The sequence below is a fragment of the Lonchura striata genome, chromosome 2, assembly GCF_046129695.1.
Source record: "Lonchura striata isolate bLonStr1 chromosome 2, bLonStr1.mat, whole genome shotgun sequence".
Taxonomy (NCBI): domain Eukaryota; kingdom Metazoa; phylum Chordata; class Aves; order Passeriformes; family Estrildidae; genus Lonchura; species Lonchura striata.
The window spans coordinates 102348102-102369761 of NC_134604.1; the positions used below are offsets into that span (position 1 = coordinate 102348102).

Genomic DNA, 21660 nt, shown 5'->3' on the forward strand with positions numbered 1-21660 from the left:
CCAGTGGCAAAAGTCATGTTAATTAAGGTACAAATTTTGTTTCCCCAAAGCTTTTAAACCTGTTGCCATATCTCACTAAATTAGTAGAAATCAATACCTAAACACAGCTGGGCTCCAGCAGTTTTCCTGAAGGCACATGGACAGGAACACAAAGAGATCCTACAGGTTCTCTACTAGCTGTAAAGCAGACAGACACCAGTGAATCTTTATCAGCCAGTTAGTACATTAATGTCCCCCAAATGATGTGACAGAATATGTGACACAAAAGTCAATCAATCATCAATATTTCTAGCAATCAAAAATTACAGGTTTGAACCCAATAAGTCTCAGAATGTAAAAACTCCTACGAATTCCCTGGCAGAAAGACAGTTTAAAGAAAGTTTTTTTAAAATTTAAATTATTTCAAATCTGGACCAGTAATGCACACCCATAAAAACCACTGCAGGGACAACGCGGTCACAAGTAGCATCATATGTTAAGGTACTGGCATCAAGAAAACACAGTCATACCAAACTCTTTGTAAGAAAGAAGTACACCAAGAAATGTAGCCCACATCTCCCTACAATCAATTAACCACTTCCTTTGAAGCACTGAATATCCTGTACTTTGCATACTACAGTTGCATATTGATCTGCAAGTCATAATGCCACTTTTTTTTTCAAATTATGGTTCCAGCATTTACTGCAAGAGATCCAATTAGTCTCAGAAGTCTGGCAGAACTCACCTGGACAATAAAACTAATGCTTTTCACATCAACCTTTTTGATTAGCACTGGATCCAGATGGGTAATTTTGTATGTACAATAGAGCACCTAGCATCCATAAATACAATTACGACTTAGCAGTCTGGGGAAGGACATCTTGTTTTAATAATTATGTCAGGTAAACATCATTCCCAGTACAGTGTTTTTTACATGTATCCAAACCATATAAATTGAAATTTTAAGTGGGCAAATCATTATGTTTCCTATTGTACTAATTATCCTATTTTCCCCTTAGTTTCATCAAAAATATGATAGATAGTATATACTTGAAATTTTTAGATTTAGATTAGCATCTCCATTCCTACATTCTGTTTGCAAATCAAAGTTCCACTGATTTGGACCTACCTTGCTAAAAACTACAGTCCAAAAGGATTCTTTTTCTGAAGTGCATTAAATTTTTCCCCAGACCTTCTTCAATATTTGACACCTTCTTCCATCCCCAGAATATCTCTCCTTTGCATTTAGACTATTGTTTAACATGTTCAAGTATTCTTTCTAGTAAATATTTTCACTTTTTTCCTCAACTACGTTTGTCAGCTACTTAAAAACTCCTTATGAAACTGATACCAAGTACATCTTTTGGAATAATTCTTCTGCCATCAAACTCAACATTTCCTAATTATTAATTCTGGAATTGAGCATATAAATTAGTGGGCAGTCCTTATACTATTAACAGAGTTCAGTAGACTTGGCAACTATTGGCTTTTCCATGTAATTGGTGCCTTGTAGAAGAACCATAAAATTCAGTAAACACAAAAAATGTTCTATTCCTAGACTTAGCAATTAATCAAGACTGAACAAGAGTTAAATCAAGAACAAAACTGTGTATCAGTGCAGAATGGTGCTTTGAGGACAAATAAGCAAAAGAGCAAAGATGTCTGAATCAGACCCCTTACAAACTGTTACGTGGAAGTTCTAACATGCCAATGAGTAACACAGGTGATGAAGCTTCTCTCAGGCAAGTCCTAGTTGTCAACTACCAAAACTTCCAGACTTACTCAACAACTGCAGTTACTGGATTTAAACACATGAGAACTTCCAGTATTATTTAATATTTAGTCATTAAAACACTAGGTGTATAGGTAGATCCAAGCTCTTTCTCCCTAGTGTTTTCAAGGGACTCTCAACTGACAAAGCCCAAGAACCGTGAGGTCCTTGGATAGAGTAAGGCTGTGACAATGCTTCTGCCTTGTCTCAAAGCAGCACAAAATGCAGTATTCCCACTGAAACACTCATAACAAATCTGCTGTAACACAAGGCACTGTGTAGAACCACATTTAGTAAAAACCTTTCGAACTGTGCGCACTCAAAATTGCTATTCTAAGCAGCAATGAGCTACCCTGAGAAAAAATTTGTAAGCCTGCAAAAAATAGTTGAAAATAGACTAAAAGGACCTTAAGAGGTCAAGCAATCTATCTCCATACACCAAAGCATGATCAGCTATTCCTATAATGCTGCTCACAAGACATTTATGTCTAAGCCCTTCTTAAATCTTCAGGAGTTTTCACAATCTATTCCAGTGCTTAAATAAAATGTAAGGCTTTAATAGGATCTGAATTAATGACTTGCGCCCTAACTTCTGAGCTGCGAAGCCACACAGATCCAAAGCACTTACCTAAATCCTGACCTAATTAAAATTTACTAGATGTAAATAGCAGAAGTGAGCCATCATCTTAGGTTTCTCTAGCTGTTCTCTTATAGCACTTATCCAAAACATTTTGCATATACTGTTAGAAATAGTACATGCAAGTATTAAAAACTCCATATAAAAAAAATCCCACAAGTATTTTTTAATATAAAACTTTGTTAACTCAAGTTCCATGAGTTCCGCATAATTTATTCTCAATTTTATTGTCTAAAGTGACTAACTTCTTCCTTTGCTAAGTATTAAGAGAAACAACTGGATGTTGAAACTTGCCTCTCCATAAACAACCTCAGATAAAAGCCATTAACCTGCAAATCATTTAGGCACAAAGCCAAACTTTTTTAAGTTAGGATACTTTAACTACGTGATTTTTTTAAATCCTATCTACTTTGCCACCTTCTTCCTATCTAGTATGACTCCAGAGTATAGTTGAACAATAAGAAAAGCAGTCCCCTTTCCTGCACTGCAATGTTTTCCTTGGCTGGTATTTGTCCAGCACTGTGCCAAGTCACATTAGAAAAGAATAGTAAAAAGGTTTGCAGCTCTCAGCAAGTTTAATTCTCTAAATTAACATATCTTGAAGTCAAACAAGTGCCACAACATTACTCAAGATGCTATACATGTACTGTTATAAAATCTTGGTCTTGGGCAAGCAGTCTATATAGCTCCAAATCACGTGTGGTCATGTATTCACAAAAAAACCTAACCAGTCAACCAAAAACCCAAGAAAACAACACAGGAAAATAAGAAAAAGACAGGGAAGAGAAAGTTTCACTTAGTTTCCTACCTGTACAAGTGCATAGGTAGTAAATTATTATATTTAACACATCAATTCAGCAGCCTTAGTAAAACAAAGCCAAAAACCCCAAAGCACCTAATCTCTGTTCATCTGCTCCAAAGAGGAAGAAAAAATACACACATTAGAAATCACCTACCTCAATATATCCAACCACTGCTGCACACCTGAAAATCGAAGAAATTCCTTCTGCTTGCACACATAATCTTAAGAGTGACTCTGGCACCAGATAGTGTACAAATCTTATTACCAGACCTGCATGAGAAGGCAGGTGCACCTCACCTTCCCTGCCTCCTGCAGTTCCAGGCGCACGGAAATGCCCTGTGCCTTCCTGGGCTCCTGCCAAGGGACTGAACACACACAGGGAGGATGTGCCAAGCCCTTCTCCTGTGAGCAGGGGCAGCCAGCAGGCACAGCCAGGCTGTGCACTGCACTTCCCTGGGTAGCACACAGGTTTTCAGAAGTGAGCCGCTTTCTCAGAATTCATGGTAAATTCAAAAGGTGAAATTTATTATTTTGATATGTTCTGCTAAGAAGAGAGAATAAGCTGTGAAACAATTTCACTATTTCCTAAAATTCAGGATTTCTGATGTATAGTTCTGACTATGTAACAGAAGTTAGCTACAGGAAGACAGCTACAGGAGAAAGATTCCCCCATGAAGCTGAAAGCATTTTTTCACAAATAAGTCTTGAGTTCTAACAGTAACTAATTTTGGTAAACATGTTATGCAAGAAATAATTCAAATAATATTTACATCCAAAAACCACCACCTTTTGAATTTGAAGGACAAAGAAGGTTTTGTTTTTCAGAGCTATGCATTGCTAGATATTTAAAATCACAAAATACCATTTCTTTATATCATCTGCACATAGCTAAGCATGTTTCAATAAATTAATTCTTATATTAAATTATTTACATATTCTTTTAACTTTTATTTTAATTTAAACTTAGAAACTGCCAAGAAACAGACATAGACCATAATAAAGTATTTTTAAGATACTCACTTATACAAAATTGAATGGCTTCATAGAACAAATAAATTAATAAAAAGAAATGGCAGGACATTTCCTCCAAAAATAGCTAAGTGGAGCATTAAGCATACAGTAACTCTTACTGATAGGAACGAACTAGCAGTAACTTTGTGGTCAAGGCCCACTTTTTGGGTAGGTCCTAAAAAATCAGAGTTCATGTAGTTCTAGAACAGTCTCAATGAATAATGCTAGATGGGGTCACTAAGCTGTTGAGCCTCATTTTCCCATCTGTTACACAGGATTTTTTCTCCCCTCTACTTCCAGTGGGTGAGGCATTTAATCTTATTTCAGGGAATAAGGAGAGAATAAGAAGCACAGTATCACATATGCAAGCATATAGCACAGCAACTGTTGGTACTCAACCACTTTGCCCAAACTTAAAAGTTCTTTGAAGGGATTCTAACTTTTTCAAATTTTACTGATTAAACTGTTCTCTTGAAAGTTATCAAGATTTAAAAAACCCAATTATATGAATCTACTCTAGCCTGAAAAACAGGTTAAAAGTTTCACTATTGGAATATGGCTATGAATTATATCTGGTGGAAAAAAGAACCCAAACAACAAAAAAAAAAGCGCCTCAAATCCAAAACAAAACACCTCCCCCAACCAAGTGCCACAGAAAAATGACAATTCCAAATGAGTATCTTGAGTTCTTAAAGCTGGTAGATCTGGCAACTGCCAAGATCAGTCAACACACAAAGCTAATACTTTTGATGTGCAGAAATAATTAAACGCCCACCTCAGTCTATATATCAATATGACTTTAAGTCTAGCATTTCAAATTACAAACATCTACAGTCAGTGTGACAGACCACAACCAGTTCAAAGATAACAGACACGCCTTTACATGTGTCAATCTTCTTACATCTACTTTATGTTACACATCCCAGCTGGGGCAAGAAATATTGCCTACACTAAAACGAACAAAACAATTACAAGAAAACTGCCAATGTCATAAGAAAAGCAACATAACCATTAAAAGAAGTTAAACTCAACACCTTTACAAAAAAAATCAAGAACTGCAGGGAGTACACAGCAGTGCAAGAAGGTACTGAAGTCAACAAAGTAAAACTCCTGCCTTTTCCTGCCCCACTCAGCTGACCACAGGACATCCTTACTATGTCACGGACTATGACTGTGTTAACTGAAAAACAAATCGGCTAAAATGGTGCCAATAAGGTTATGAAAAATCTGACCACCCCCTGTAACACTTTTCATGCAGACTATGTGTTTCTCAAGGCTGTGTTTACATACATAAAAGATCTGTTATCTATCACAGCAGTTTGTGGAATATAGTTTATGCTACTTATTTAAATCAGAATTAAATTTCCAATTCCCACTTTTAACTCAGTACAAGAAAGCATCATCCCATAAATCAGTGAAAAATTCAGACTTCAGAATGTACCATGCTGACAGCAGTTCTACGTGAGAAGCAACAGCCAAGTGCTGCACATAATTTTTTCTACAATGGAGAGAAAATGGATAGTTCTCAAAATCCTCACAGATTGGTCCATTTAGGTGATTCCACTTTGGCTTTAAGTATTTACCTGTGTTGGCTATACCAGAAATGACTGTAAATATTGCCTTAGTTCCTGTGGAAGACAAGGACAACACTGATTCACAGTACAGAATGTGAAGAGACAATCACAACCACAGGCTCAAGGCTAAAGGTGGCAAGACATCTGACAAACTTCAGCTTCCAGGCCAGAAATATATATTGACATAGAGAATGCCACACTGACAATCAAAATAAAATTACAAAGCAAAATTTGCATTATACCAGTTTCTTTAAAGTAGCAGCATGACTGTTAAATGCTAGCATACCTTGTCTCATGCAAAGTTCAAATAATACACACTATAAAACAGAAATTTGCGAAGGAAGATTCATAGCACCTATTTAAACACCTGAACAAATGACCATAAACCCTGTCAAGAGCAATGGGAAAAGAATTTCTCCACAGCCAGTTCTGAGCATCTAAATTAAAACTCCTAATGACAGCTGTCACAAATGCTTCCCAGAAAGTCTAGCAAATGGCATCTCCTTATGATGGCCAGCTCTTTCAACATACTGGTGTCCAAAATTTGGCTGCCATAACTGTATTCATTCTCCTCCAGTTGACATTAATATGCATAACTGAGAGTACAGATCAAAGGATCAGGCTAATTATTCAGGCATTCAAATGCAAACTCAAGTCATCAATACTTAATTTGCTCGAAAGCAGATGACTTGCAATAACAGGCATATTCTCACCATGAAAAACGAACCTATGCTTGTTATGAATCCTGAGTAGACTCTGAGTCAGTAAGAAACAGCATCATTCCACAAGCTTTAAAGGTGCTCTGATTTACAATATGAAACTGAAACTACACATACAGACACACTATTTAAAAAATATTTTAACAACTTTACACATTAAAAAAGCTGTCAGAGACAATGTGGATCACTGACCTATTTGCACCTGTAGAAAGAGAAGTCCTGAAAATGATTTTTAAAAATCATAAAGCCACATTTTATCTAAAAAACAATTGTCTGATTTTTTAAAAAAGAAAGATTATATTCTACTGTTCTGCACACCTAAGTTACAGCAGCTGTTTGTGGTTAAGTACACTTCCAAACTAAAGCTATTTAAAAGTATTCTAGTCCTCCTAAATTTGCACACCCATCACAGAACATCACCTCCTTGGCAGTACCACTGTAACTACAGGACTGCGCTGGAAAACAAATGAAAAATCAAGTCAATTAAAAATTCCATAAGTCGTTAAGACAAGGAAAAAACTCAAAAATTTGTAATTCCATATGCTGATAATACAGCATTACAAGAACTGTGTCAGCAAATCTGAGAGGTTAGCAGAAATGCTTTACTCAGAGTTACAGCTAAAGATATTATTAGTATCAAACTATGACTGAAATCACAATGAGTTTCAGGCAAATGTAAGAACATTTTTGCCCAAGGATACTCTTGCAGAATAGGGTCTGTAATTAGGATATTGCTATGCTACAGATAAACACAACTCATGCAAATCAAAAATCCAAGTTATGTATTTAGGTCACTTGTTGACATATTTGATTTAAACTTACCTATTTTTACTAAAATATATTTTCTTAAATAGTCATTTAATGTAAGCAATGTTTCTAAGTAACTTTTTCCTTTTGAGTGTCATCCGAGAAGCTTTTGCAGGTGCAGCCTGGTCCCTTCAAGAACTGTTTATTCTAGGCTAGGCCTTGGAGTACAAACCTGTCACTTCATGTTGTTTCATGTTTTATTATTGGTCCTAGACATTTTTTGGTGATAAGCTACTGTAGACTCATGTCAATATATGAGTTTAATTATTTTTAAGGAAGTGATAAAATACACTTGTTCCAAAAAGTTTATGACATCAATTTAAAAACAAATCATGTCTGAAATATGTTAAAACAAGTGAAGTATAATCATGAATGTACACACATTGCAAATAACATAATCTATTTTTCTACATATCTAGCATATATACTATTATTGAAGTTAGACTGCATGCAGTGAGCAAAGACTAAAGCAACAGTTCTTTTCTCTAAATGATTAACCTAAGTGTTTTCCCTTACCACCTTCTGCCCCACCCCCAAGCATCACACTATTGTAGTTACTCCCAATTTAAAATCATCTAAGATCACTACTCCAGAAGTCAGTAAATAACTAGCACAAATTTAAAAAGTAACTACCTGTCAAGAGTTAAAAAATTATATGTGCCTGTAGGTTCTTCTGACTCCCTGAGATACAGTGACTTTCAGCAGAAGAATGAGAAGACAAAGATGAAAAGGACAAATCCTGATACTGCAGAAACTCTGCATCGGTCCCTCTATGCTCATCTCACTAAGGAGAGAGTCCTAACCTTGCGAATAATTGTTGTGAGCTGGCCTGGGTCCACACCGTTCCACATCAGCATCACTTGAAGCAGCCTGGCTGCGTATCAGCTGGAGCCGATTCAGGTCGAAGCTGCACTGTCAAAAGCAGCTTTTTCTTTTCAGATGGAATCTGGTCACAAAGTAGCACAAGCACTGTGGGCTACTAAGGACTCATGGAGCAAGCACAACAGACTGTGTAGGTGCAGTGTTTACACAGATCCAAACCAACAGTAGTAGGAAAAATATGAGAATAGCTGAAAGCTTCTATGGCCTCGGTGTCAAGTGACTCTAATTTCCAGCCGCTCTCATTATTCCAGCCTAGGAAAGCTGACACGCGTCCTGCCTAACAAGGACAGGCACAACACGCACTCCCCGCTACCACAACGGGAAACCCACAGTGCGCGGCACCCCGGGCTTGTTCCCGGCAACGCCGCCGAGCACAAAGCTTCACCCATGCTTCACCACCCTTCACGTCCCTGCGGTTTCCCAAATTCTTGCGAAACTGCCGCCAACCCCATCCTGCCGAGATAAGGGGGCAGCGGCACCGGGCGGGGACCCACACGGGGAGATGCCGCAAGGCGAGGGCACCGGGCAAGGCGAGGGCGGGCCCGGCCCTCCTGCCCACCTCGAGCCGCGGCGGCGGAGGGCCGCCCCGGGAAAGGAAACTCGCCGTGACAGTAACCAGACACCGCGCTGGAACAAAAGCGCCCGACCCGGCGGCCACCACGGAGGCAGGTTACTCCCTCCCGGGAACGGGGCGGAAGGGGAGGGAGCGCGCCGGGAGCAGCCCGGTCCCGGGAACACACCCCGAGCTCGGCGCGGGCCGGGGAGCCCCGGCCGGTGCCGGCCGTGAGTCAGTGCCCCGGAGAGGAAGCGCTGTGCAGGGGCCGGCGCTCGCCGCGTTCCCCGCCGGGCCGCTGCCGCCGGCCCCCGCCCGCTGCCCGCCCCGAAACCTCCGGGGGAAAACTCTGCCCACCCGCTGAGCGACGGCGGCACCGGGAGCCCCGGTCCCGTTCTCTCCTCACAACTTTCCCCGCAGCACCCCCCGCCCACCCCGTACCTCGGTGCTGCTCTCGGCCGTGCTCTCCACAGCCATCTTCTGCCAAGGGTCTGCCAACTGCGCCAGGGGCATCTTTCCCGTCCGGCTCCCGCAGCCTCCGCGCTCCGCGTTCCCGCTACCCGGCGGGGGCGGCCAGGCAGGCAGCGAGCGCTGCGGAGGGCGCGGGACAGCCCGGCTGGCTCCGGCGGCGGCTCCTGCGGCGACTGCTGCCCGCTGCCGCCGCCGCGGTGCGCCCGTCCCTCCCCCGCGCCCTCCCCGCTGCCGGGCGGGGCCGCGCTGCCGCCCTCCCCCGGCCCGGCTTCCGCTCACGACATGGCGGCGGCCGCGCCCGCCCGCGCCTGCGCCCGGCAGCCCCCGCCGGCGCCGTTCGGTGCTGCTGAGGGGCTGCGCCCTCAGCGCCGCCGGCACCGCCGGGGCGGGCCGGCCCCACGGAGAGGGGCTGGGGAACCGGGGCTGCTACCGCCCCCCGGGGCTGGGGAACCGCGGCTCCGGGAACCGGGGCTGCTACCGCCCCCCGGGGCTGGGGAACCGGGGCTGCTACCGCCCCCCGGGGCTGGGGAACCGCGGCTCCGGGAACCGGGGCTGCTACCCTCCCCGGGCTGCGGGGAGTTGGAGACACGGAGAGTTTGTTCGCACAGACAAGCGCGGAGGGAGAAGTCGAGAGGCGGCTGAGACGTGGGATTGTGCAGAATATCATTAGGCAAAGAGGGAAAGGAATTAAGGTGTAGGAATTTGTTTTTGTAGCAACACCGTTTAAGCAGTGGTTGGACTGTGGGAGTTGCCTCGAAGCGGGAAAGTCATACTCCCTCAAGCCGAGAGACATGAAGATAAAGTTGTCAAAAAAACCCCCCAAAGGTTCAGAAAACGGCCCTTATTTTACTTTTTATTTTCAGGTGTTAGCTGGTACACAAACATATAAACTGAGACCTACAGCCTATGTGGTGTTACATGGTTTCCTGAAATGCTAAGCGCTGTCAAGAACACCCAAGTTTTGCAACATTAGATGGCTTGGCTGATGCTGAAGAATCCTTGAAACGTGAGACCAGCAACTGAAGGTGGGTGAGCACTGGTGTCAGACTTCTTGCTGTTGAAGCCAAACTTTCCAGAACTCTGAGAAGGCCTCTTAGTTTTTGAGAGCCCCCACTGCCCCGAGCATTTCTAGATTTTGATAGGTCACATGATTTGTTCCATCCTTTATAAAAGTTAACATTCTTTAAATACTTGGAAGGTTTTTTGGAATGGGAAAAATAGCAAGAGTGCTAGTAATTAAAAGTGTGTATGTGCATGCACACACTCTTGTGATGAACACAGACTGGTTCTGTTTCTGCTTGGTAGCAGTTTTGATCCCAGTTCATGTAAATACCTATCTACAAAGAGGAACGAAGGAGTGGATAGGCAGTTGCTAATAATGAATCAGTTGGTCCTACAGAGACTTCCATATCTGGAGTAAAAGGTCATAGTTGAATGATCACCTAAAGCCAGGAGGAGCAGATGTACCCTCATTCACTCCAAGTCAGTCTGGCCCTTGCATCGACCTCTCTTTCAAGGGTTGCAATTGCTTGTGCTGTCATGTGGTGAGTTATACCAGGGAACTGACCCGCATCAAAACTTACCCTACTGTACCTTTTTTACCTCCTGTTGTCCTCAAAAAAAACCCTACCAACCAACCAACCCACCATATTAAAGGCTGAAAGAGGAATTTAGACTGCTTCCTTCCAATGTGGTCAAGTTGCAGAACCCTAGCTGGTTAATGATATGAAATTTAGAACAATGCAAACATTATGATATTAAGCATAATGCAAGAAATAATTTTTCATAGTCTGAGCAGCAGCAGGTCACTTCAGTCTCAAACTGGCTGCTGGAATGTTGAGCATAAAAGTATTTTTTTACAGCAGTCATACATTATGTGGTTGACACACAAATCAGGACTTTAAAAAATAATCTCTGAGTTCATGTAAAAATTCATGATGTTAAAAAAAAAGTTACCTTACATCCCTCTGGAAATAAAAGTTTCTATTCCCTCACAGGAATATTTCACTTGACTTTATCAAAACTCATGCATTTGTACCTGCATCAACTACACAGTCAGGTACATACATCTGAGATGTTCCATTAGGGAGATGAACCTGAGAACTGAAAAGTGGCAATCACAAGAACAATACACCAAACCTAAGCTTGCATTTCACATAGTCCAACAAGTCCCTCTTTATAAAAGATTTTCTTCCTCTAACTAAAAAACTCCATGATCTCTTTTCCTTTCATAGTTTTCTAGTCCTTTCTTGCCACGGGTACATATTCTAAATTGTTTGAATTTTAAACTCTTTTTAGAAGGGGAGGGGCATCATAGTTTGGTTATGATTTCTGAATTTTTTACATAGATCTTCTTTTGTCCTTCCCTGTATGCATCTTACAAATCCAAAATAAAACAGGGGCAAAGATCTTCTGCACTAGCAGGTAAGAGAGCTGCAAACAATAGGAATCTGACCTTTTCTGAGGCACTGAAGTACAGAGTAGGTAGAAGTATGCCATTTCATTGTTCAGGGGTTTCAGTATTATTGCACCACGCATTTAAATTTTATAAAAGAGAAAGCTGCATCAGGATTTTAGTAGGAGCTACTATGCAAGAACAGACTTCAGGGCAAGAAAATCATCTGCAAAGTGTCTCCGCAGGGAGACATATCAGTTAATCTCTGGGAGATGCGGGGGATTCTGACTTTCAAATCTTGCTAAGCTCGGAGTTGGATCATCCTCCCAGAAAGAGGCAAGATGCTGAAGATATTTTACCTCAAGACAGCAGCTCCTATTTTTCATTCCTTTTGTCTCAGGCCAAAGTGAGGTAGTGCCTTCACCTGTGGCTGCAGACCTCTCCTTTTACCCTCTTTCCCTCTAGGCACAGCTATCTCTGCTTGACTGCAGTCACTGCTAATAACTGTCTGTCACTAGGCTCGGTTGTGGGCGTTGATTTCACCTTTGCATAAGTGGTTGCAATTGTGGTGCATCCACATGGATGTTTTATATGCATTGCAACCAAAAATTTGATCACGTTTGTTAGGAAAAGGGTAGCATATGGCACTGAAATGACAGTGCTGTATAAAATCCCATTAACTTGTCATATGAATTAGATGGGCTTCACATGCTGCACCATTTTTTTCCACTTCTTTCTAACAAACCTCACTAAAATGTCACTCGAATGCAAGGGAGACATCAGCTTAATAGTACTTACTCTTTTCCCACAGGCAGCCTCTTGATATATATGTGACAGAAATTAGGGAATCTTGCTTATGGCTGGTTGGATCTAATGCTTTGCTTAGCTTTGAAGTAGTACCTACATAGTCTTTGCAATTAGTGCAGAATTAATTGCAGAGTTAGTAAATCACCTTAGCCATGCCCCCCAAAATTAGAAGTGTAAAACAAAAATAGTTTGCTAACATTATGATCAGAATAATATTTGAGAACTTCAACTTGCATTTTTAAAATATACATAAAACCTGGGAGAAACCCAAATGAAACTATGGCAACAAGCCCCACAATCTGACACTTATCTAGAAGGTCTAGTAGTGCATTAGGTGGGAATTATGATGCTGTATCTTCTGAACGGAATATGAAACAGTAAATACAATGTGAAAGTGTGAAATTCTGTTTCAAGTATTGTGACCAAGGCACTGAGGTGTATAATTTGAATTTAATGCACAGGAAAATATGCAGAAGCTACTGTCTGAATTTATATGGGAAAAAACCTCCAAGGAGTTAAAAAAATAATCAATAACATTTATTTGTATAGCTGATAGACAAAGAGAGTCTCTTACTCTCAAGACACCTGGATTCAATTCCTAGCAGAACACAAAGGACAATTGTGTAATTTAGTCAGTCACTTCATATTGATGAGATTCAACTAAGAAGACTTAGTCTTTCTTCATGATCTTTTGAAAAGTGTGAGGAGGCCTTGTTTGAAGAAGCATAAATACATTCTGCCAAAATAAACTAAGGAAGCCTAGTGCTAGTTAGAATTGTTTGCTCTGTGCTTTAGGTGCAGATAGAAAGAACATCTCCTTAACCTCACTGGGATATTGGAAGGATGGTTTCAGTGATGTTTGGAAAGCTGACAAAGACCAGGGGAAGAGAGACAAAGTGCTACAAGAAGTTTCCAGCTGGTGTGAGTTGTCATAGCAGAGACACCAGAGCGATTTGCTGTACAAATCAGAGTTATAATCAATAACTAAGAAGGGAAGAACTGAAATGAATGTCTCTTGTGTACTAAGATTTAACCTGACCTTTCAAACAACATCTGCTGAAGGGGGCTTTCACCATTACAGGCCCCTGGATGATGGAATCATACAGGAATGCAAACATTTCCTGCATTTTCCTCTGGCAGGCTCTCCTTTGAAGTTCTAATCCTGCAAGTATAGTAGATGTGATAATGACAATAAGAATGCTTCTAAATCCTATATATGTTAGAGATACAATGTCTGACTCACTGCTTAAAGCTATAGATTTTCTGGATGTAAGTAAGTTTACATAAAATTGCACTGAAAGGGTAAAGCATAATGCATCATGCTCGATGGAATTACTTATCCAAGTTTTATCTGTGGTCACTATGCTAGCAGGAAATAATTGTGCCTGTGGTTTCTATATCCTGAGTGGAAATCTGGAATTCAATAAAATATGGTCTCATTACAGCATACCTGTCTCCAACATATGTTCTCATTTTAGTGTTTCTGTACATACAGAATAGCTCAGATTTATCATCTGAATGACAAAATTTATCCTGTTCACTGCAGAGTATAAGAAACCTCTTGCTGAGCTTTGAAATCTTACATGGAAACCTGCTGTCAAATACCGAATGCAAGTTGTCACCCCTTTGCAGTGGAACATTGAGAATCAGATTAGAATTTCAGATAGTGGTATTTTGAGACAAAAAGGAAATGGTGGAGTATGAACAAGATCAGTGTTCAAGGGTCAGAGTTCTCTTACATTAAATACAACACAAGATAGCTGTTTACAAAAAACGCAACAAAAACCAAACCAAACCAACCAAACAAAACAAAACAAAACAAAACCAAAAAAACCCACCAAAAATAGTGGTGATAGAGATAGAATATGATGTTATATTATACAATATAGCAATAAAAAACTCATCAGCTTCACAAATCATTGCTATAAAACACACTGTTGAGAGAAGGGCACATCACTATTTATGCACCCTACCCCCCTCCCAGATCTAGAAATTTAAGGGTCACAGACCCTTTTATTATTGTTATGAAATTAAAGAGCCTACTGACAAGCAAAGCCTACTGACAAGCAAAGCCTACTTTTTCTCACTTTTTTTGCTATTTAACCTTACTACCTAAATTTCCTGATTTTATGCCCTCACAATTAAATAGTGCCTTGGTCTCTTTGAAAACTAGTTACCAAATCTATTCTAACAATCTTACTCTTCACTTCCTTTTATAGATTATCCATCATCTTTTAACCAAGAATCCCTTTTAAATCTAGAAAGCTTCACTTTCTCTTTACTGACCCTTAATTATACTGAACAGGATTTTCCAGACTGAGCTAACAGCTGTCCTTTATCCTGCCTGACAACACCTGATGCTCATTCCCAGTAGTCTGGGGATATTTCCAAGATATGTGCTGTCGGTGTACCTAAAAATAGAGTTGGTTACCTCTATTGGTTTGAAAGATCCATGTATTTTCTCAAGACTGTTCACTCACTTTTCCATCAGCATCTCACCTTTGTGCCTTGCCTTTTGCCCTGTGGAGAACAAAGCAGTGCCAGAGGGGGCCCAGGTTTGTGATCATGTCCAAGATGCTGTGTAGAGGTAATATTTTCCTCAGCTCCCTGTATGAGCCCTGGGCCCCTCCGTGATTCAGTGGAATGATGGATTCACACTCATCTCTGCTCTTGATACATCAAAAAGGAACTTCACTGTTGACTGCCTTACCCTGAAGTGTTTTTTCAGCCCTCAATATTGGCTGGGAGCTATCAAACTCCAAAGTATACTGGCACCCTTCCTTGTGTCCTACAAGTGATTTTACTAGTGAAAAGGTGCCTACTCTAAATATGGATACTTTACATCTCCAGCAATCATTTCAGCATATTGCAATGACACAGTTCCACGGTGAGTGCATGTTTCTATCCCCCAAAGTCAGCGCTTACTGAAGGGAAGCATGACTGTGATGGAAGACGGCTCTGGAAGCATTATCTGGAAGCAATGAAGAGAAATATGTTAGATGAAACAGCCCTGTTCACCCCTAAGTACCTCAATCTGCCCCGGCTGTGTTGGCCCACTTTGTCCTATTTGATGGAGAAAAGACATGGTCAAGGCCTTGTTCCAGAGTCCCAACCTTGCCAAAAGGAATAGCAGGATGAGTAGGCAGCAACATTTATCCTGTAAGGCAGAGCAGCTTAAGACTGTGTTAAGATGTGGTTCCTTATTTAGAGCTTTAGAGATGCAAAATGGTATATATGTGACAGGTGAGTCAGAAACTGTAAATCTATGCTGTCTGATACTTGTTGAAGGTTCTGGGCTTAGGCTAATGAATAGTATGAACTTGATCTATTACTAGATGGTTAAGTTAACTGGAGGAGGGGAGACTGTGGAAGATTTTTGGCTTGTTGGTCATTCTTCATTAAGTGCCAAGGATGGTAATGTAAGATGTAGGATAAAATAGAGAAGGAATGCTGAGATAGAAGATGGCTTTTTAAAGAAAGAGCAGAACAGTTTTAAATACTATAAGAAGCACTTGTGTCTTGGATATGAATAGCCAGTTAAATCTATATATACTTCAGTAAATATTTAGTGAATCACAGAAAATTGTAAAGGCTGTTGTGTTCAAAGTGATAAGCCAGAGAGATGCTCTAAACATTTGTAGAAATCTGTTAGTATTTTCTTTTTTAAAGTCACTTGATACAAGATTAATGAAACAAACAACCATTCACATTAAATCTGTTACAACTGGATACAATTTCCAATGGCTTATCTTAATGCTTGTAGTAAGAAGTAAATATTCAGCTCATGAGTGGACATATAAGTTAATAGAGTTTTTGGTATTACATCACCACAGACAGTAGAAGGGATTAAATAAATTGTCAGGATTATATTCTTCCTCTACTGATTCACTTTGAGCAAACTGAAACTTTGTCTGACTTCAAAGAAGCTATTTTAAAAATCACAATTTTCAGGAAGCAGTGACGTTATTTTGCCTGCTTCATCAGAATGAATGCTCCTCTGCTGTACACAAATGCACTGCTTGCCCTAGTTGAACAAAAGCTATGATGAAGGCTTTGATCAGTGTTGACAGTGTTCCTGCAGTATTTCAGTGCTTCATTACTTTTTGCTTTTTAGAACCCCTACTAATGATGTTGGTTAAGAGAGAGTGTAAATTGCAATAAGATGGCCATCTCCAGAGAGTGCTGAATTGGTCTGTTGCAAGGCTTCCTTAATTATTAATTTCATTACTACAGATTTTTTTTTGTTCAATAGTTTCTCAGGACAAAGAGATATTTTTATTAGCTCCTTAAAGCACCACTCATTTTATGACAAAATTTATACACCTTAGTCAGCAGAGCACCTTGTACATTCACAACATATCATGTCATGGATGTTCTTGTCTGAAATGTGACATTTTGCACTGGGTTTATTTTTTCCTTGGAGACAAGCAGGAAATCTGTCACTAATTTCCTTCCAGCTAGCTTTGACTGCCTTTCTCAGTCCTCTTAGTCCTCTGTACCTTTGTTCTTCATTTCAGCTTCTGAAGACACATATGGTTTTCTTAACTTCATTCTCGTGTTTCTTTCAAGGTCTTCTTCGTTTGTCTCACACAGCTTAAATGTGGCACTTGGCAGAAGATTACCTGTTCTCCTTGCATTATATTAGGTAGATCTGAGGTGCCCACTCACCTCATGTACATCTATTTCTTCATTTACTATGACTCCTCTTTCTGCACTATCATTATTTTTTAGTTATCGTCATGTTTTGTGTGGTGCATCCAAACATTTTCTTCCCCTTCTCTCAATAACTTCCCACTTGCTGCACAAGAAACCAACCTCTCTAATCCTCCCTGTCATCAGCTTCTCAGTAAATCATGTACCTTCAGGAACTGCATATTGGCTATTCAGCATTTCCTTCCTGTCTGTTGCCAATGCCAGGAGTTGCAGTCCTGTTGCTGTTCTCATCACCTCACATCCCATCACTCACCATCACAGCCAGGCTGCTCCCATCTCCCTTGACACTTCCACAGTTTCACTTCTTTCTGCTTCTTACTCAGGTTCAGTCTCATAGCTTGGCCTCTGTCTTGGCTTATTTCTTCATTTTCTCCTTTATCTTGTTCATGGACCTGTATATTCATGCATCTTCTTTTCTACTGCTTCTCAGCCTCATGCATTTTTTATGTCACTCTGTGCTTCAGGCTTCTTATGTAGAAAGGCCTGCTTTTCCCCAAATCCCCTTGAGTCTCCCCGTATTCACCTTAATAGTATCTCTCAGCCACTGTCCCAGATAGTCTTTTTTTTTTTTCCAAGCTAGAAAAACCTCTTCAAAGCGCAATTTTTGTACTGTCAAAAAGCAGAAGCTTTTCCACCTCCACTTTAAAAGAAAGCAATGCAGTTGAGAGGGAGGTATTTTTGCAGGTGTAGAGCCACATTCTATACTGCCCACGGGGCTCACAGGTTGGGCATCTGAAGACTGACAGATTTCATATAAGGTCACTTTTGAACATTTTGGCAAATGGTTTAGACTCTTCTCTGCTTTATTTAGATGCAATTCTAAAGTATTTGGAGGACTTGTTCCCACTTCATACATGGATAAAATTGCTGTAAATCTTATGCTTTAGTGCTTCCTGAAGAAAGAAAGAAAATGTTTTATATGGTTACAAGCTTTTGAAAAATGCATGTCTACTTTTAAACACAGAATAACGAAGCAAAAAATACCTAACTTGAGGGAGGGGATGCAAAGCAAATGTATTAGGAGTCGGCATGAGTAAAAAGTTAAGTTTCCCTTTCTCACTTTTATGCTTCTCCTTTACCGGTGCTGTAGAGACTGAAAATAACTCTACTCTCAGTGATGTCATCACCATTAGAGGCATGCTGTCAGCTTAATTTGTTTTCTGACTCCAACAAAGGAAATAGAATCTGACTGCTGACTCACTTGTTAGGTCTGAAGCAAGTAGTTACGCTTATTTCATCTATCTTGGCTATGACTTTGGGTCTTTAAATATCCACCTTCTTTGTAGCAGGTACAGGTACTGCTATTCATGAAGGAAAATGTAAAGGAAGACTGAAATAATTTTGCACTTTGTTATCATACAGCAGATGTTGTTGAAAGCAGGAATATATACAATTTTTGCAGAGCTGTCCTACTGATGACTTTTCTCGTTCCATACCAGGCCACAGTGTTGGTCTAGTTGTTGGTTATCTGGAATGGTTGAATTGCTACCTTCACCTCAGCTGACGCAGTGCCTGTGGTGTCAACAAGTGGTGGTTTGGCTGCAGATCCACTGCTCAGATGCTTTTATTTTTCCTTCCTTGCCTGCCCCAAAATACCTCTGCAAGATAAACTGAAAATGAGTGGAAAATTGTGCAAAATGAGTGTGTAAATGCAACCTCTTTTCTCAGTTTTATTATCTTTTTATTTTCCATGTAGCTGCAAGGTTGGGCAGAATTGCTCCTGCTCACAAATAATATTTTTGATTTCTATGTGACATATTTAATGCACATTATAAGGGAAAAAAAGGTTGCAGTTTAGTTTGGATGAACAAAGTAGTAGCAAATGGAGGCTTTTCCAGACAGCATACTTTTTTTGGCTCTTCTTCTGTATGTAAATATCCAGGGGTCAGATAATTTGCTGACAGATGATGAAAGGGGCTCTAGCTTTTCTGACCGCTTTGCATTTTCAGGGATGCCACTGACTCACCTAAGCAGAATGGAGTTGTGTCCATAATCAAAAGATAAGGCATATTTGAATGCAATTAATGGTTCTATATATTCAGAACAAGGAAGAACACACACATGAAATAAGAATAAGCAAAAATAAAGAAATTGTTTCATTTGTGTTTTTCCTCAGGATGTTTAAGTAGCATTGCCTTACTTTCACTTTATTTTTCTGTAAACCTTAGAAGTTATTTCATATCAGATCTCATCTAATTTTCTGCCTTTTGCTTGTTTGTTTTTAGTTTCTCCTTTTAAAGTTTAGGTTGGAATCTGCTCCTTATTGTTTTTTCACCCTTTTGTTATGATGCAGATGAAAAACATGCTGGTGTATTTCTAAATTCTCATGGACTCAGTGAATCATTTTTTGGTTTGTCACACTTTTGATCATGTGTGTGCATTTCTGTAGGAAAAAAAAAACCAAGGAATTCTAGAAATGAATGTCACAACAACACTTAACAATACTTACAGAATCTCAGACTTACAGAACCACAGAATGGTTGGCATTGGAAGTCATCTGGTCCAACCCTTCTGCTAAGGCAACTTCACCTCTACCTGGCTGCACAGGATTGTGCCCAGGAAAGTTTCAAATATGACCAGAGAAGGAGTGCTTTGTGTATTGCAGTGCTTTGTGTATTGCAGTGCTTTTTCACCCTCCAAGTAGAAGTCAAGGTAGACAACTTACACTGCTCTTCCCTCATCTCCCTGGCCATTTGTGACCTACAAGGATGTCAGATTGGTCAAGCATGTTTTCCTCTTGATGAATTCACTTTTTCAGAAGTTTCCCTCTAGACATTAATGCCATTTGTAGAATGTACTTTCTTATAAAAAACCTGAAAACTAATGTCAGCATTTAATTTAAATATGAGGTACATGGAAAGGTAATCTCTCCAGCTGAGAATATTTTGTGATTCTCTGATTCTGTAATGTACTAGCACAGTAAAACAATTAATAGAATTATTTTCTCATTGAAACTGTAAGCATAATGCAAATGAATACCTAAAGGAGCAAAAATCAATCTGGCTCTTAAACTTTTATTTTTAAATGGGACAGTTCCTTTGTCATAGAGGACTGCTGCATAGCATCCTTCAAATTAGGAGTTTTCAAAACAGCTTTCTGGTAAAACACCATGCATTTAAAAGACATGTGAAGAACTTTAATTTACAGAACCAAAATTTCCATGCTGTGTCATAGACTGGGAGGGACTTCACCTCATTGATCCCACAGTGGCATCTACAAGGTTCATGCTTAGTCTTGCTTTTAACTCTCTGTACAGTTTGATGAATTCTTCAGATAAGCTGCTCTGCATCCTATAAAACAACTTATACTCGTAGCTTTCAAAAGGCAAGTACCAATCAAATCTCATGGATGTTTTGTTTGACAAAGAACTGACTAAACTGTAGATAGAAATCTCAGGTTCTGTAGAATCAGAGAAAGCTCAAGTAAATAATTCTTTATTGTTACTACTGGCAGTTATTGAGCTTGTTAAACAAGCTGAAGGAGATTTCAGCTAAAGAAAAAATATCTGGAAAATGAAAAATTATGGAAATAATAAGCAAACAGCAGTGAAAAAATTGGAAATTCAGACTTACTGATTGATATGTAGTTTTTAAGGTGTTCAAAACCATTATCATTAGTACATTGTCTACCATAATATTATTCTTTCATGTATTTGGTGATGTTTACAAAATTTAAATAACTAGATTGAATGTCATGCCTTAATAGGGATGTGTTCAAACTGAGAGTCTAACGGCTGAGAAGCCATTTCTGTTTCATTATGGGCACATGAAATACAATACAATACAATACAATACAATACAATACAATAGAAGTGAAGAAACTATGGAAGGAAAATTCTTATTGCCTTATGCATTGTGTAATTTTGCCATAGAAAACAGAGTAAACCCCAAGTTTTCTAAGGTAGAGTCTCAGATCTGACCCTGAGATAAGCTGAGTATTTCTTCCATCCATTGGTTCCCAGCACATCTGCCCATTTGTCCTGCTTTTTCTTTCTCACAGGTTAACCATTTGTAACAGCGATATTCAAAACAGTACCTGGGCAGCAGCTAATCTGTATGCTTTATACATGTCAGCAAAGCAAAAGAAATACAAAACCCAACACAAGTTCAGCAAAAGGTAGTTCAACTTGACTTTTTAGCTGGAGGAGGAGGCTAATACTGGTGTTAATTACACTCCTTTAAAAATGCAAATCTTCATTACAGCTATTGTTGCCAATTCAAAGTCAGTTAGATTTACTGTCTGACACAATTCCTATCTGCAACTGCCTCCATACAAAAGACTGCAATCAAGAACTTGCCAAAATTAAATAGATGCGTGCATTGACATGCTTATTATATCATTTATGATGCATTAAGTGCCAGGTGGATGCATGGACTATGAGAGAATAAAAAATACAGAGCAGTCCCAGTTTTATGAATTTGTATTGCTTTGTGAAATGTATCTGAGTTTCTATTTTTCAAAGGCATTGAGATTACATACTTAAAAAAAAACCAAACTTCTCTAGGGTGAAGGAGCAAGGTTTATTAAGGTTGAGAAATG

General features: G+C 39.8%; 1 protein-coding gene and 1 long non-coding RNA gene across 4 annotated transcripts in view; one reads left to right on the top strand and one right to left on the bottom strand.

Annotated features, from left to right (window-relative positions):
* RPS6KA3 (ribosomal protein S6 kinase A3) overlaps positions 1-9392 on the bottom strand; it is a 76593-nt gene extending 67201 nt beyond the window's left edge. For 2 of the 3 annotated variants that reach the window (XM_021552996.3, XM_021552995.3), the window contains exon 1: positions 9177-9392. In XM_021552996.3, coding sequence (XP_021408671.1) covers positions 9177-9248 — 72 coding nt within the window. In that variant the 5' untranslated portion in view covers positions 9249-9392. Of the gene's footprint in view, positions 1-97; positions 178-9176 lie in introns of all 3 variants that reach the window. The other variant, XM_021552994.2, reaches the window with a different exon arrangement.
* Positions 9393-9912: 520 nt separating this feature from the next.
* On the top strand, positions 9913-13855 carry LOC144248913 (uncharacterized). Its single transcript, XR_013342088.1, has 2 exons — positions 9913-10231; positions 13204-13855. It is a non-coding gene; the product is annotated as an uncharacterized LOC144248913 (long non-coding RNA).
* Positions 13856-21660: the final 7805 nt, after the last annotated feature.